General features: G+C 32.4%; 1 protein-coding gene across 4 annotated transcripts in view; it reads right to left on the bottom strand.

Moving 5' to 3' along the window:
* The window catches only part of LOC143083015 (tyrosine-protein phosphatase non-receptor type 5-like), a 61,983-nt gene extending 50,705 nt beyond the window's left edge, over nucleotides 1-11,278 (bottom strand). For 2 of the 4 annotated variants that reach the window (XM_076259124.1, XM_076259126.1), the window contains exons 1-2: nucleotides 11,129-11,278; nucleotides 10,716-11,023 (exon numbers count right to left, since the gene is read on the bottom strand). In XM_076259124.1, the coding sequence (XP_076115239.1) occupies nucleotides 10,716-11,023; nucleotides 11,129-11,201 (381 nt within the window). In that variant the 5' untranslated portion in view covers nucleotides 11,202-11,278. Of the gene's footprint in view, nucleotides 1-10,715; nucleotides 11,048-11,128 lie in introns of all 4 variants that reach the window. The other 2 variants (XM_076259123.1, XM_076259125.1) reach the window with 1 other exon arrangement.
* Nucleotides 11,279-15,782: the final 4,504 nt, after the last annotated feature.

The raw sequence follows: 15,782 nt of genomic DNA, 5'->3' as shown, positions 1-15,782 counted from the left end.
GACATGTAAAAAAAAACTCCCCCTTTTATACAAAATACTAAATAACTGAAAAATAAAATTTTGAATCATCACCAAAAGGTATACAGATGTTTAGATTAATATAACAAAGAAGTGTGTAAAGTTTTAAGCAAAGAAGAAGAAGAAGAACAACAAGAATGTGTCCACAGTACACGGATGCCCCACTCGCACTATCATTTTCTATGTTTAGTGGACCGTGAAATTGGAATAAATTCTCTAATTTGGCATTAAAATTAGAATGATCTTATCAAAGGGAACATGTATACTAAGTTTCAAGTTGATTGGACTTCTACTTTATCAAAAACTACCTTGACCAAAAACTTTAACCTGAAATTTGCACTATAATTTTCTATGTTCAGTGAACTGTAAAATTGGGGTCAAAACTCTAATTTGGCATTTAAATTAGAAAGATCATATCATAGGGCACATGTATACTAAGTTTCAAGTTGATTGGACTTCAACTTCATCAAAAACTACCTTGACCAAAAACTTTAACCTGAAGCGGGACAGACGGACGAACGAACGGACGAACGAACAGACGGACGGACAGACGGACGAACGGACGCACAGACCAGAAAACATAATGCCCCTCTACTATCGTAGGTGGGGCATAAAAAGAAAGAAGAAGAATACATTAAATTTGTTTGCACTTGCATTTTTTAAATCCTATATTCATTGATATTTATTAAAATAAATCAAATGTCCTGAAATATTTATGTGAATTATTATCTTCCATCCATAGTTTGTCTTTACTTGTTTAGTAAACAAATTAACATCCATTTAGACCATTATTTACATTTTCACACAGGTAAACTAATTTGGCTATAAATAGATGTCTGTGTAGAATCTCTAATCTAAAATCGTAATTGTTTTTTTTCTTTAAATAATCAAATTTAAATTTATGAAAATAATCATGATTGATAAAATAGTATTGCATAAAGTTTACGTTTTCAGAAGACTATTTATGTTTAGGTCATGGATATAGAGGTTGCACTTTGTAAATACAGCTGTTTCTCAAAACACGCCTCTTTTGGGGAGTAATTGAATATTCATAGAAAATTCATTTTGTTTACATACTGGTTCCCAGTTATGCTCTCTGTGTTCCATATCGCAGAGACAGAACTTGGGAATGTTACCAGTAAATAAACACGTGCATATTGTTTACATTGAAATCTGTGGTAACCTTTCATTCGAGGTAGGGGTAGTTAAGAAAATTAGTGTAAGTTTAAACTCTGAGAAGTTCGGGGCATATAAACGTTGAAAATATGCCGCACAGCCCTATATTTTGACCTTTGAAAAAAATTGTGGTGCATATGAACTTTCAATTCTAGGATAAGATTTTTTTCAAAACTTCATAGTAAAAGTGGTACAGTTTTAGCCGTAAAAGGAGTTCCTATGGGAAATTGCATTGTCAATATTTACAGAAATGCAACCTATATAGGGTGAAAAAGGGGAACATTCAGAATTTAACCAAATTTGCTTTATTTCACAGATTTTAAAGAAATTAACTCAAATAAGAAGTTTTATAAATATTTAATGAAGATTGATAGAATCCTGGGCCTTAAATATGATGACTCAGCATAAATTCACAGTTTACAGTATGCATAGTTTACTTAAAGTCCTGGATACAAAATTAAATCATAATATTTGCATATTTGTAAGTTAAATTGTTAAGAAGTGCTTATATTTACTCTTCGCAGTCATTGAAACTCATAGATCCTTCCTGAATATTATTTATGGGGTATTTGTGTCCTTTCGATAACCCAAAAGTAAGCCGCGACACCTAAATCTGCTTTTTTGTCACCACGGCATAATAAATACAAGCTAGAAAAACAAAAATATCTCAAGAAAACTTACAATAGTGTGTTCTATCCTGAATATGTTCTAAATATTCCAAATTGCTAGAAACAGCAGAATTATTTAGGAAATTTGAGGCCCCAGGGGCAAGAAACATAGAAAATTGCCTACCCCCTGGGTCATAAAACAAATAATTTAACTTGTAAATGCTATGATTTTATGATTTTAAAGTTCTTGATATAGAAAACAATAACTATGCTGGGAAGTTATACAAAAATCAAATGTTAGCAGTCATCTCTACAACATTTTAAGTGAATTTATATCTCAGACTGGTATCTGCATACATACAACTATTGCAAATATGGCTTTGTTTGAACACTTCTAGTATATATAGTAGCTAAATTGTGTCAGATATATGGTTAAAGATGATACTGTTGTGACAAGAATTCTAAATTGACCATTTGAGGCAGAAAATGAGTTCTTTAATTGACAAATAGGCATACAGTAAGATGTGGACTGGAGATAGAGGCTGGATTGGATATTTTATATAATCTTGAATGTTGTAATGATTGTCTGCTAAACATTACATTTATGATATTCTGATATGCTTTCAATATGTTATCAGAACAGTTTTTAACAGGTTTTAGGCATTTTTTATCAGAAAATATGCAAATAGGGTAAGCTGGCAATAATTAAAGTCTTGTTTTCAAATTCTTTAAAAAATTGAAACAGGGGAGGGGGTATAAAATGTATAGTAAAGAAAAACTTAAAGTATACACAGTGATTTCTTTAAGACTTTAATTCTGATAAATGAGTATTTATGTGAGAAAAACTGATTTTAGAGAGTTTTCTATTTGAATAAATGTCTGTATAGGTTGCACTTTGTAAATACAGCTGTTTCTCAAAACACGCCTCTTTTGGGGAGTAATTGAATATTCATAGAAAATTCATTTTGTTTACATACTGGTTCCCAGTTATGCTCTCTGTGTTCCATATCGCAGAGACAGAACTTGGGAATGTTACCAGTAAATAAACACGTGCATATTGTTTACATTGAAATCTGTGGTAACCTTTCATTCGAGGTAGGGGTAGTTAAGAAAATTAGTGTAAGTTTAAACTCTGAGAAGTTCGGGGCATATAAACGTTGAAAATATGCCGCACAGCCCTATATTTTGACCTTTGAAAAAAATTGTGGTGCATATGAACTTTCAATTCTAGGATAAGATTTTTTTCAAAACTTCATAGTAAAAGTGGTACAGTTTTAGCCGTAAAAGGAGTTCCTATGGGAAATTGCATTGTCAATATTTACAGAAATGCAACCTAGAGGCTTCTTCACATATTTGTAAACAAACCAATATGTGGGTTCGTGGCCTAGTGTTTAAGACCGATGGCTACAGTGCTGAAGGTCCCGGGATTGATCCTGGCTTGGGGCGCCGGAATATCAGTACTATTCGTAGGGTGATTTTCACACTCCCACACACATCTCTGGTACCTAGACCAGAGAATAAACTATAATGGGTACTTTAGGGGCCTCGGTAGGTCAAAGTGGTCCCCGACTTTGACCTGGAGATCAATCTTTAGATATCTCTTCGGTTTGTCTGTTCCCGCCGAGAAGACCGGTGGTTTTCTCCGAGTTCTTCAGCTTCCTCCACCGTAATAACAGACTTCCCTGTGCCTCCTAACATTCCCTCCGTGTTGGGTTTGGGGATTGTCCTGGTGGTGGGTTGTATATATAAGTTAGTGACACATCTCCATTAATCCTGGTAGGGAGTGTACACGGATTCCACTGTACCCACTGTACCCTCCCAGCAATCGAGGGTGCTCAGTTCACAAAGGGATCTTCGTACATACATACGTCATACATACATACATATGTGAAACAAATATTTCTGATAAAAGTCAGATTTCTCTTGTCAAAAGGGATTTATATTTATATTGCAATAAATTATTCAGAAGAAGGTACATTCAGTTTAGATTTTATTTCTTATTCTATGAGCATTTACAGTTTAATCAAAATTCTCCCAACAGCAACGTACTGCTCTTGTCAACTGAGTCTTGAATAATTTTATAAATAGATTCAAACCATTTGAAGTAGAAGGGCATCTAATTCACATGACAAAGGAAAACAATGAATAAAGAAAACAATTTAATAAGAAATAGATCCTTTCTATTTATTAATCAAAGAGCAGATTGCTCTGAGGGATACGATTGCCATTGTTTTCATTGACACATGTATACATGTAGCTGGATAATATTATTTTCAAAACTTATTCAACTGCACATGTAAAATGTAATTTACGTAATCTGAATCGTTACAAAAATGCCAATCCCGGATACAAGTGTATAAACAATGTAATTAGGCCTAGTGTGTTTTATTTTTGTACTATCAATTCCAAGTTTACTTTCCACAGCAGTCACTGAGACACAGAGTGAGAGAAGTATAATCCCTTCGTATCTTATCACCTATTTTCCTACGTTAATTCTAGGAGGAACCCCTTCTTTACTCTTTAAATATTTAATTTTCTTTGGGTCGGTGATCATGACTCCTTTCCGTACACATTCCTCGGTTTAAATTGTAATCATTTTTAATATATTACGACGTTTATCGACAGAACGAGTTAATTTTTCTTAACGTGTTGTCCGTTGTTTTGATTCAGAATTCATGGAAGCGACTTCCGGAAGGGAGACAACTCGAAACGATACTATGGAAGACTCCATTTCGCCTGAAGGGGTGTTGACAGTAAACCTTTGATTTGTTTTAATTTAAATGATGCATATGATTTAAAATTATGCAACAACAATAACACCCAATAGCAGACATACATAGAAAGGATCCCATGAGTTATAAATTAATCAATTGAGTGGGAAATCCAGAGCAACCATTTAACCTAGTACCCCTTGAAGTCAAGAAAACTATACGACCAATTCTGAAAAGAAGTGCTCCTTTGAAGGAGGGAATTCCTTATACAGATACAGAGATACGCATGCACATAATTACCTAAACAAACCCTGTAGTAAGAACGTATATTAAACCTAGATGGTTCTCTATTATTTATGATAGTACAATATCAAATATCAGTTTCATAACGGTGACATATAAGTAAAACTCCACTTCAGTTCTTATATGACAGAAATAGATTTATCGGAATTCAGAGAACTCTCGCACTTTCATCACAACTGGGGAAATCCCTCTGATGTGTTTCTAAATTTATAAAAACACTAAATATAAAACTGCTTGATTCTGATTTTCCGTGTTGTTAAAAACACGCATATAAGTCAAGGGAAATATCAAACATGAAGATTATGAAAAGAACATTATAGGAAAGTTGCTTAAGTTCAATCCCTTTGTTTGTTTTTACCTTTTAAACCAAGACAATCATAAGAATCTGAGATGGTCCTTAATGTTTAGAATAAAACGGTTGACGTGAGGGCATTGTCCTGAGCCACTGGTATAAGTCTACAGATTGCTTGAAAGCAATCGTATCCCAAAAACAAAATCTTCTTGTCTGCAAATTCGTAACTTCAAGGGCGAACATGTAAACAGGGCGAGTTGTCCCGATACCAAATTCACACATGCGTTCTTCAAATATCTACAGTAAAAACATCCGGTTACAAGTAAACAAATAACGTTCATGTAGATGAGATGAAATTTAATAACTTACATAAAAGAAAGGGCACATATTTACGATAGTGATTGTTTTTCAATCCTAATTTACAAATTAAATGATTCAGATGCTTACTCATGTGTAAAAATCGGTGTCAGGAATCAGAAGTTGTTATGAAATTGTAATACACAGAAACGAATGAGGTATACGGAGAATTCAATGATTTTAAAGTCGGCACCATTGGCCTTCAGAATACTTGAAGTCTTCTTCCACCAAAAACAAACTTGAATATTTGCATTTTTCTTTGATGGATATCATTCATCAGAGAAAATTGTAACAATATCACTGATGATTAAAACTAGTACATGCAATCAAAGTTATGACAGATCTAGAGCTCGAGGCAGATAAAGTGGTAAGGGGACCAGGACCCCCTTATGAATCTACTATTGTTCCTATATCCATATCATACAAGACAAGATCTGTTTTGAATGGGTACAGAAACAGATAGCATGCACCCATCAAAAAGCAGCATTCCTGATACATTTTTATTTGTAGTCTCTGGTTATTGGGAGTCACTTATGGGGAGGGACTGAATTATTAGTACATGTACATGTTACACTTATGGGGAGGGACTGAATTATTAGTACATGTACATGTTACACTTATGGGGAGGGACTGAATTATTAGTACATGTTACACTTATGGGGAGGGACTGAATTATTAGTACATGCTACACTTATGGGGAGGGACTGAATTATTAGTACATGTTACACTTATGGGGAGGGACTGAATTATTAGTACATGTACATGTTACACTTATGGGGAGGGACTGAATTATTAGTACATGTTACACTTATGGGGAGGGACTGAATTATTAGTACATGCTACACTTATGGGGAGGGACTGAATTATTAGTACATGTTACACTTATGGGGAGGGACTGAATTATTAGTACATGTACATGTTACACTTATGGGGAGGGACTGAATTATTAGTACATGTTACACTTATGGGGAGGGACTGAATTATTAGTACATGTTACACTTATGGGGAGGGACTGAATTATTAGTACATGTTACACTTATGGGGAGGGACTGAATTATTAGTACATGTTCCACAGATTGGGAACAAATTTGTTCAAAATTGAAATTTCACTTTACAAAATTTAACATCACTTTGCTTGTATAACTATTAACCAAAAGTGGCCTCTAATGTTTTCTACCACAATCATGACATTGCTTCCAAAAACAAAATTTTATTTGAAGGTTTTTCAGACTTCTATTGTCTTATTTGGGCAGATAAGTTATAGTTATCAATCTATAACAAAATATATTACAAATTTAACTGAAAAACATAATTCCCTTTAATTCGTCTACTTGAATTAAAACAATTTGATAGCAGAATTCTAAATAGACCCAATTTTGTTCTAAATTCAACAATTTAAAATGTTTGACATGTTTGAACCCCAATAAAAACATCGAGTTATAAACAAGATAAAGCAATGAAGTACTCATAAATAAGATGAAATGTCAAAATAACAGAAAACCCTCCAGTTTGATGTACACTTATATTAGACATGTTCTAGATTAAAAGTAATTTTATAAAGAGTGCTTACTATTATAGTACCCATCTATCAAACAAACATTTTATAGAGAACTTCACTCTTTTACTTTAATAACATTTGAGATTGTAACTGCTTCTTTGGATCACTGCTTCAAAAGAGTAAACAAATCAGAAAAATCAAAAAGTGTAAATTTATTTAGACACAGTTTTAGAACATTTTGTTCCTTTCACACACTCTGTTATTTATTTACCATAGTCAATGCCCATAATTAGCTTAGAATCTTTAAATTGAAATTAAAATTCATTTACTAAAAAAAATCAAGGGTCCGGAAACGGTCATATATGCCAGTCATGACTGGTTTGGAAACTCAAAAGTCCGAAATGATTTGTTGGGATTACGGTCTTTTTTTTTTTTTACAGAAATAATTTCGGTCATTTCATTAAGTTCAGGATTTTTCGGTCACCATTTTGAACTTACAAATGTATTTCGTTTTCAGGTCATCAAGAAAACTAAGTAACTAAATAATAAAGCATTTGGGTCTGTTGCATTTAGTTGGAAATGACATCTGACCCTGACAAATGCCTGGCTGGTATTACATGTACCTTTTTTTTTTTTATCAAAATACATTTATAAAATAGATACAATGCTATTTGAAATCAGTGAAAAAGACAGGTTTTGAAGAAAATCTTGAGATACCTGTTCCAATTAATCCATCTCATTTTGTTTTAAAGTTTAATAGTGAGGCCAACCAAAAATAAATGTGTTTGTGCAGTCTTTACCCAAAACTTGAAATTGATCATTTTGTAATGTGTTCCCTATTTGAATTTTGAAACAAAAAACAATATTCAACAAATGTCATGTACATTAATTGTAACAGTCACTAATATATCATTGTAAATTCAGAAGCTGTTTTTACTTGCTTTTACACAAAACTACCCAGGTACTATCTTTTAAGTCTGAATAGAATTGATATGTGGCTCATTTCAAAGGTGGATTTAGAGGGGGAGATTTGGTTGATTTGTTTTTTAGGAATCTCTGAAGCATGACTGGAGCAGGTCCATCTAAGGCACAGTGACAACCTGCTCCAGTCATGTCAGTGGGCCTTCCCTTATGAAAATTTCTGGATCAGCCACTGCATTGTACACCATTGAGATATCAACCAAATGATTCTCAAGGTCAAAATACAGATTCACTCAGTGAATTTACAGTAACAAAAATCTTTATTTTGAATTACTTAATTTTAAGGTAAGCAGACATTTTTGTCATCATGTCAAATGATGGACAATAAAACTATCTCAATTCTGTTTGTCCTTCTTTGTTAATCAAACTTAATGACTCTGCGTTGTACTTGAATCATCCCTGGTCTATATAACAAATGTAGAATAAACTATTGAATCTGAATGTACATGTACTGTATACTCAATTTGGATTGATCAGAATAATATGGATATATCGTTTGATGTTATAAAGACCCGCATTAAAGACCAATATCTACAAAAATGGTCAGCAGATATATATGACTGTGAGAAATTAAGTGTGTATAGAAGTATAAAGTTTGATTTTTGTCTTGAAAATTATTTTAGCTACATTAATAAGATTAACATTCTTACAAAACTATGAAGTGGTACATTGAAACTTAATGTTGAAGTTGGTCGCTTCTCTGATATACCACAGTGATATTGTTTGCCTCATATTACAGCCGAAATTCGGCTTTTTCCCCTAGAGAAAATTCCCAATTACCAAAAAAAATGGCTTAAAATTCCTCCCAAAAAGTTTTACATTTTCCCCAAACAGTGATGGCATTGGTAGTAATGTTTGTATATTTCGTATTCATGTTATTATTTTGATATTAGGAAGCACTTTTAAGATCCGGTTTTCTGATCAGAATCATCATGGTGTTTGAAACACATGTGGTTTTCAATGCATTAAGTACCATCATTGTTTCTGTTTCTTTCCCCTCTCCGAAAAGTACCTTTCAGGTTGAAAATGTCTGACAACCAAAATATACATGAAAAACAGTGCAAAAAAGACAGCACAGGTCAGCAAAACATTAGAGATGGGTTTAAAATAAAATATACAAATTTCCCAATTTCAATAAAAAAAATATGCATTTTCCCAATAAAAAACGGTAGAGGTAGTTTTGAAAAAAGACAACAATATCACTGTACCAAGAGAAATGCGTCTTTGTGTATGTTGTAACATGCAATGTGTTGAGAACGAATTCCATTTTGTATTGGTATATCCAGCATATAGGGCAATTAGGATATTGTTTTTGCCACGCTATTATTGTTCATGGCCTATCATTTTTAAACTATCTTGTTTGTTGAAAGCTAATTCTAGATCTCTAACAATTAAGCTCTGTAACTATTTGAAGAGTGCATGGAAAGCTAGATCTGATATTATTGGTTAGCTACAACATGTATGTTATTATTGTATTGTTCTCTGTTACCAGTCTTTTGTCACATTATGTATATATTATGTATTGCCATAGCATGTTCTATATGCTTTTGCAAATAAAATATTCAATATATATATATATATATTCAATTTCAATTTCCATCAATTAAAACTTGACCATCAAGGTAAAGCCAATAACAATGAATAATCATGTTGAAAGTGGTATATAACATCAATCAGTAATCAATCTCTTTTTATAATTAAATGTATTAATGATTTTATAAATATATTCTCTGTGCAAATGATGTATTGACAAACACAAGTCCATGACAATTAGATTTTAGATTAACAACATGTACATTGTAATAATGATCCTTTAAAATACTTTTTTTTTCAATTAAACATGTAACAGAGATATGTACCCAGCGTGTAATAATAACATTTAAATTGAAAATAAAATCTCCAAGGCAACTGAAACTACAAATGAACTATTTCTTCAGGAATTTGATAATAGTTGATAACTTATCTTTGAAAAGCTTTAAATTTTCCAACATCATGAACATGTTATTTAATCATTTAAATCAGATATGTTTTTGTTAACTGAAAAATTCCTTCTCATAAGAAATATTATCCTTACTGTGAAATTAAGAAACAAAGTGAGTTTTAACATGTCTTTCTGCTATACATTGAAAGCCATTGAAATGTACATGTACACCTCAGGGAAATGTCTCCAAAATGTTTAAGGTTTCTAATGGATATTTTTTTTGTAAATTACATATTTAATGAAACTTTTTTGGTTTAATCAAGTAATAATTTATCATATAAATAATTTCACTGAAAATTCCAGTTCTTTAAAAGACTTTATCATTAACTTTATTTAGTGATTTGATACTACATTGTGATCATTATTGTATGTTCTTGATTGAAAAGATTGTCTGACTGCAATGGACTTGGCTGTTCTTTAAAAAAAGATTTGTTTTATTCCCAGTTAAATTTGAACTGATGACTGCAAGGTAATTATGCACTAATTTTATATTTTATCTCCAGGTACAGGTATACCATTATGACCATGTATGCATTACCTGTATACAAAAGTTTGCCTGTCTATTGTTATAAAAGCTTTTACAAATTTTAACAAATTATCAACAAGCCTTTTCAATTATGACATAACTTAATAAAAAAAAATCTAATTTACTATTGCACTGAACATGAATCTAAACAAAATCCTTGGCACATATGAGGTATGAGGTAATTTACATTTTGTAAACAGTGGTGTTTGTGCAACATGCCAAATTTTGTGCATTTATGATTATAGAAAAAAATAATTAAATTACCACAACAAGTATGTAATCAATAGGGACTGGTGCAGTAAGGTCATATTTATCTACTGATGGATATCTAGCTACATATGATCTTCTCACACGACCTCCCCTTTTCTCCACGGAATCTCCATCTGGCATCCAAAACCTTTCTACATTTCCCAAGTTTATTTTAATTCCATTTTTATATATATCTTTGATCTGGTGAGTTTCGGTTTTTGGCAGGTTTCCAAGTATGTGACGCTGTAATAATTTGTCAACTGCCGAGAAAAACCTTGTTGATGATGCTGCAAGAGGTTCCAAAGATCCGCCATATTCAGAACCTGCAACAAAAATCGATGCTTCAACTATCAAATCGAATTATTGGAAAATCAAAGGTTGTCACGATAAATTATCTATGAATTTAGTAACAAGACTATTTTCCTTACCTCCTCCAAAGCAGATCTGGAAGAACACGAAAGCTGTCCGAAGGAACCACCTCTTAGAAGCGGGAAGGCCCATTTCAGCCTTTCATAAACCACAACCTGCCATTAGATCTGTTTACAAAGCGAGTGCTCGGCTACGCGCAAATAAATAGTTCTTCTAGTTTATCGACAAAATCAATCTGTTGTTAAGCATTGAAGTAAATTATCATATTATCAATATCGAAACTGTAAGATGATGACACAAGCATTTATTTACTATTTATAGTATGTTGTTAATGTTTTTTCGACCAGTTATTCGCTATAGGTTGGTTTGTGGTTAGAAATGTTTACATTCACAATTTTGGTTAACAATATGCAGAAAGACGATTATTAGGCTTCTTTTATTATAAACGAAAAGCTAATTACAGATGAAAAAAAAAAGTGTGATAATCACAAGGGGTTGTACCTTTATATTATCTACTTATTAACTGCATAAAAAATTCATTCATACAAATTATTAAAATTGCGGAAGAATTTCTACTTTCAACTTTGACCTGAAAGCCACGTTCTAGTTTTAGTTTCACTTTGACCAAAATAATGACATGATGATTATATTATTCATACTTGTTTGCCTGCCGTAAACAAAAAGTACAAAGATATAATAAAAAAAAACCCACAGGTTTTTATATAACTTACTTCAACGTAACTAAAATTGAATTTAATTAAAATTAACTAGTTCGCTCATTTTTTGTTGCTGTGCCCCACGACCCAGCATTCTGAGGAAATAAACTCATCATTGATACCAGGATTAAATTTTGTATTTACGCCAGACTCGCGTTTCGTCTACTAAAGTCTTATCAGTGACGCTCGAATCCAAAAAAGTTTCAAAAGGCCAAATAAAGTATCAAGTTGAAGAGTATTGATGACCGGCAAAATTCCTACAAGTTTTGCCAAATACAGCTAAGGTAATCTATTCCTGATGTAGATAAGCCTTAGTATTTCAAAAATTATAAAAAATGTTGGTAAACAGTTAATTTACAAATATGACCATATCAATGATAATTCATGTCAGCACAGTGCTGACTACTGGGCTGGTGATACCCTCGGGGAATTAAAACTCCACCAACAGTGGCATCGACCCAATGGTTGTAAATTAACTCATCATAGATACCAGGATTAAATTTTGTATTTACGCCAGTCGCGCGTTTCGTCTAAAATACTCATCAGTGACGCCCGAATCCAAAAAAGTTAAAAAAGACCAAACAAAGTATCGCAGTTGAAGAGCACTGAAGACCAAAATTCCTGAAAGCTTTGCCAAAATGAGCGCTTGCGGACTAATAAGTTCGGTTCTGTTTTTTAAGGCCGTATATACCGACGGGAAACATGACATTCATAAAAATTACTAAGTTTAAACATATTTTATTGTATTCAATTCAATTCAATATTTTATTTACGTCTCACCTTATGTATAAAATTACACAATACATTTATAGAAGATACATTTTGTATACATAAGCCAATCTGTACAGATTTATGACAGACGATAATCACTTAAAAGAATATGTATATGTGTTTAATAAATATTAAACCTGAATGGTAAAATTATACAACAAAAGTATTTTATTATTATTTACAATATAAAACTTCTCGGCGTCGTTTAAGAATAAAATTACAGGTTTTGGCACATAATCTTATAATATCTTGTTTCGAAAATACAAATACCATTTTCTGACAATCTGTAAAACTATTAAAATGTTCATCAATTTTAAGAGACTCAGTAAAAAGAACTTGTCTAAGATCATTATAAACAGGAAAATGTAAAATAACATGATATTCATCTTCGACAATATTAAAACAATTAAAACAACATCTCTCTTCCAGCGGCAAATTTTCATATCTCCCAGTTCCCAGTCTAATAGGAGCCACCCCACATCTAAATTTTGTAAAGGCAAAAAAAGTACAAAAACATTGACAATAGGATATGAGACACAAGTTTTGCAACTTAGAGCGTCTTCTCCATTACATACAAATAATAGATAACCGAACAAAAATGAAATACATTATTATAACACCATAAAACAATATTAATATAAAGACATGAAATTAACAAGAATTTAAACAACATGTCTCATCGATTCCTAAAAGTCGAGTTGACCGTATTTTTTTTATGATATACCTACCTAATAGGTTGTTTTAATCTTGGAATAAATATTCACTCAAAAGGTTAGTTATTATTGTATTTTAAACAATTAAATTAAATTGTTGTTGTCAACTGATAGGATTTTATAATAAAATCAAATCGATGCATGTCTTTGGAAAAAATGAACAATTTCCTTCGAAGTCAACAAAAAGTTATTACACTATTATTGATATATATATTTAACCATAATGTCTATAAACTATGAAAAGCGATTGGTCTCTTTAATATAATTCTGCACTTTTGTATAAACAGTGTGATTTTTAACACAATAGTTCGTTTCAATTTTTATTCAGTCAAGATTCTAAATGTCAGTTTAAATCGATATAAAAAGATGTGGTATGAGTCAAAATGAGACAACTCTCCATCCAAGTCACAATTTGTAAAAGTAAACCATGATAGGCCTAGGTCAAAGTACGGCCTTCAACACGGTGTCTTGTCTCACATCGAACAGCAAGCTACAAAGGCCCCATACATGAATTAGTTTTTCAGTTCGAAAAATCTGTGACTTATATGTAAGAATGCTTTTTTTTAAATCAATTCGGAACGAAAACAAAAGATAGCAAGCAACGATCGCAATTCATGATGAAGGAAAGATGCATAACCAAAATGAAACAGGGAATTAAGGAAAATGAGCAAATCCAGAGATATTTTCGAAAATGAAAGACGAATAAAGGCGAGAAGAGACTTAGGTATAACATGTATAAAGAATAGAGTTATTTATAATAATAGACAAAAAAAAAAAAAAAAAAAAAAGATAACAATGGTTTTATGTATAATGACAGAAGTGAAACCATAATATGCATAGTTGGCCATGGCCCAGTGAAATATTTGTTCATATACTTTCACGAAAAGTAAATACATAGCTAATTATCAGTAAAACGTTTCCTAAAGCATCATTGAAATAAAGTCAAGGTCTGAATTTAATTTATCAAACAAATCAATCCTATTTTTTGCAATTAAGGTGAACATCAGAATCAAATACTAGTACATCTATTCAATGATAAAACCGACAAAAAGCATCCTGTCAACCTTCATGATAACCCGTCCAGATGGTATAAGGAACAACTCCGTAAAAGCAATTTGTATTTTTTCAAATCCCATTTCTGTACAGTCTTTCGATTGAAAAAAGAGATGGTATATGGAATTGCAAGTTATTCAATAAGCCTGCTGTTTTATTCATTCGTATACATTACGTGTTCATTTATAATATCAACTGACAGTTTACTTATTACCTTTTGTATTTTAGTTCTATGTATATAATTGTGTGTAAATTGATTAGTGTTGCATGTCAATACGAATAATTCGATGAATTTTATTAAACATTGATGAATGTTAATCAAAATGCTTAAAGTGATGGCATACAAAACTTAACGGTTGCAATGCTTCGTATTGACTCAATAGACTTATTGTCATTTATAATTTGTCTCGTGTAAAGAGAGTGCCACGCTCATTGCACGTTAAGAACCCTTGCAACAACTCTTTGAGGGCCCGTAGGTGGCCTGCTGCAAGGCAGAATTTCTGTCCATATCCAATATACCCTCATTTTCCAGTGGCAGTCCAAATTTCCCGACCATCATTCCCAATGGCCTCTATTATGACAAGACCTACCTACTGTATTTATTGTGAACTTGTTCTCGTCCTGAATATGCATGAAATATTTGCCACTGGACGTAAAGCAACCAACAATCAATCAATCAATCATTTATAATTGGAATACACCCGCGAAATTGCCGGGTATGTGAATTACATTATTATGTTTTATGTTTTCACCACGTTCAACAGTGGCGGATCAAGAACTTTCATAAGGGGGCCTCACTGACTACCTAAAAGGGAGCTCGCTCTTGTCATGCTTCACTGAGTATAATTCCCTATATAATCAACCAAATTTTCCCAACAAACGTGGGGTCCGGGTCCCTAGAAACCTCTTTATCCGCCTCTGTTCCATTGCTGTATTCCCATTACTAGTATCATACCGGACACAATTTAAGTTTTTGGTAGTCTTATTCCAAATCAATCTTCATTTAAGAATTTCGCGGTGTGTTACTTACCTGGTCCTGTGTTTTTCTGACAGTGTTAAATTGATGAGAGTTATGCGAAAGGTTCCAAAGGGATAGTCAAACACATCAATTGTCGAAAACAAACTGACAATGTAATGTCAAAAAAGAAAAAACGACGAAAAATATATAGAAAACTAAAGATAGACTTAACAACACGAATCACCATGCAGAGTTCAGGAAGAATTGCCATATTCAAACGATACTGAGCTAGTGGACATGGATTGTATCTAAACTTACGGACTCCATAAAAACGTTGCCGTAAAATAAGATGTAATGAGTCCCGTTTTTAAAAAGAAGTCACCAGATACAGCCATGCATAACAAAATATGGGCATCTTTGTAAAAAAATACTAAAAGTTTTGATAAATATGTGTATAATGGTTTATATATCAGTACCACATCACGACCTTGAAGGCTTCTAC

The sequence above is a fragment of the Mytilus galloprovincialis genome, chromosome 7, assembly GCF_965363235.1.
Source record: "Mytilus galloprovincialis chromosome 7, xbMytGall1.hap1.1, whole genome shotgun sequence".
In the NCBI taxonomy this organism is placed as follows: Eukaryota; Metazoa; Mollusca; class Bivalvia; order Mytilida; family Mytilidae; genus Mytilus; species Mytilus galloprovincialis.
Note: the sequence above shows the minus strand (reverse complement) of the source record. Positions and strands in the feature narration are given on the sequence as shown.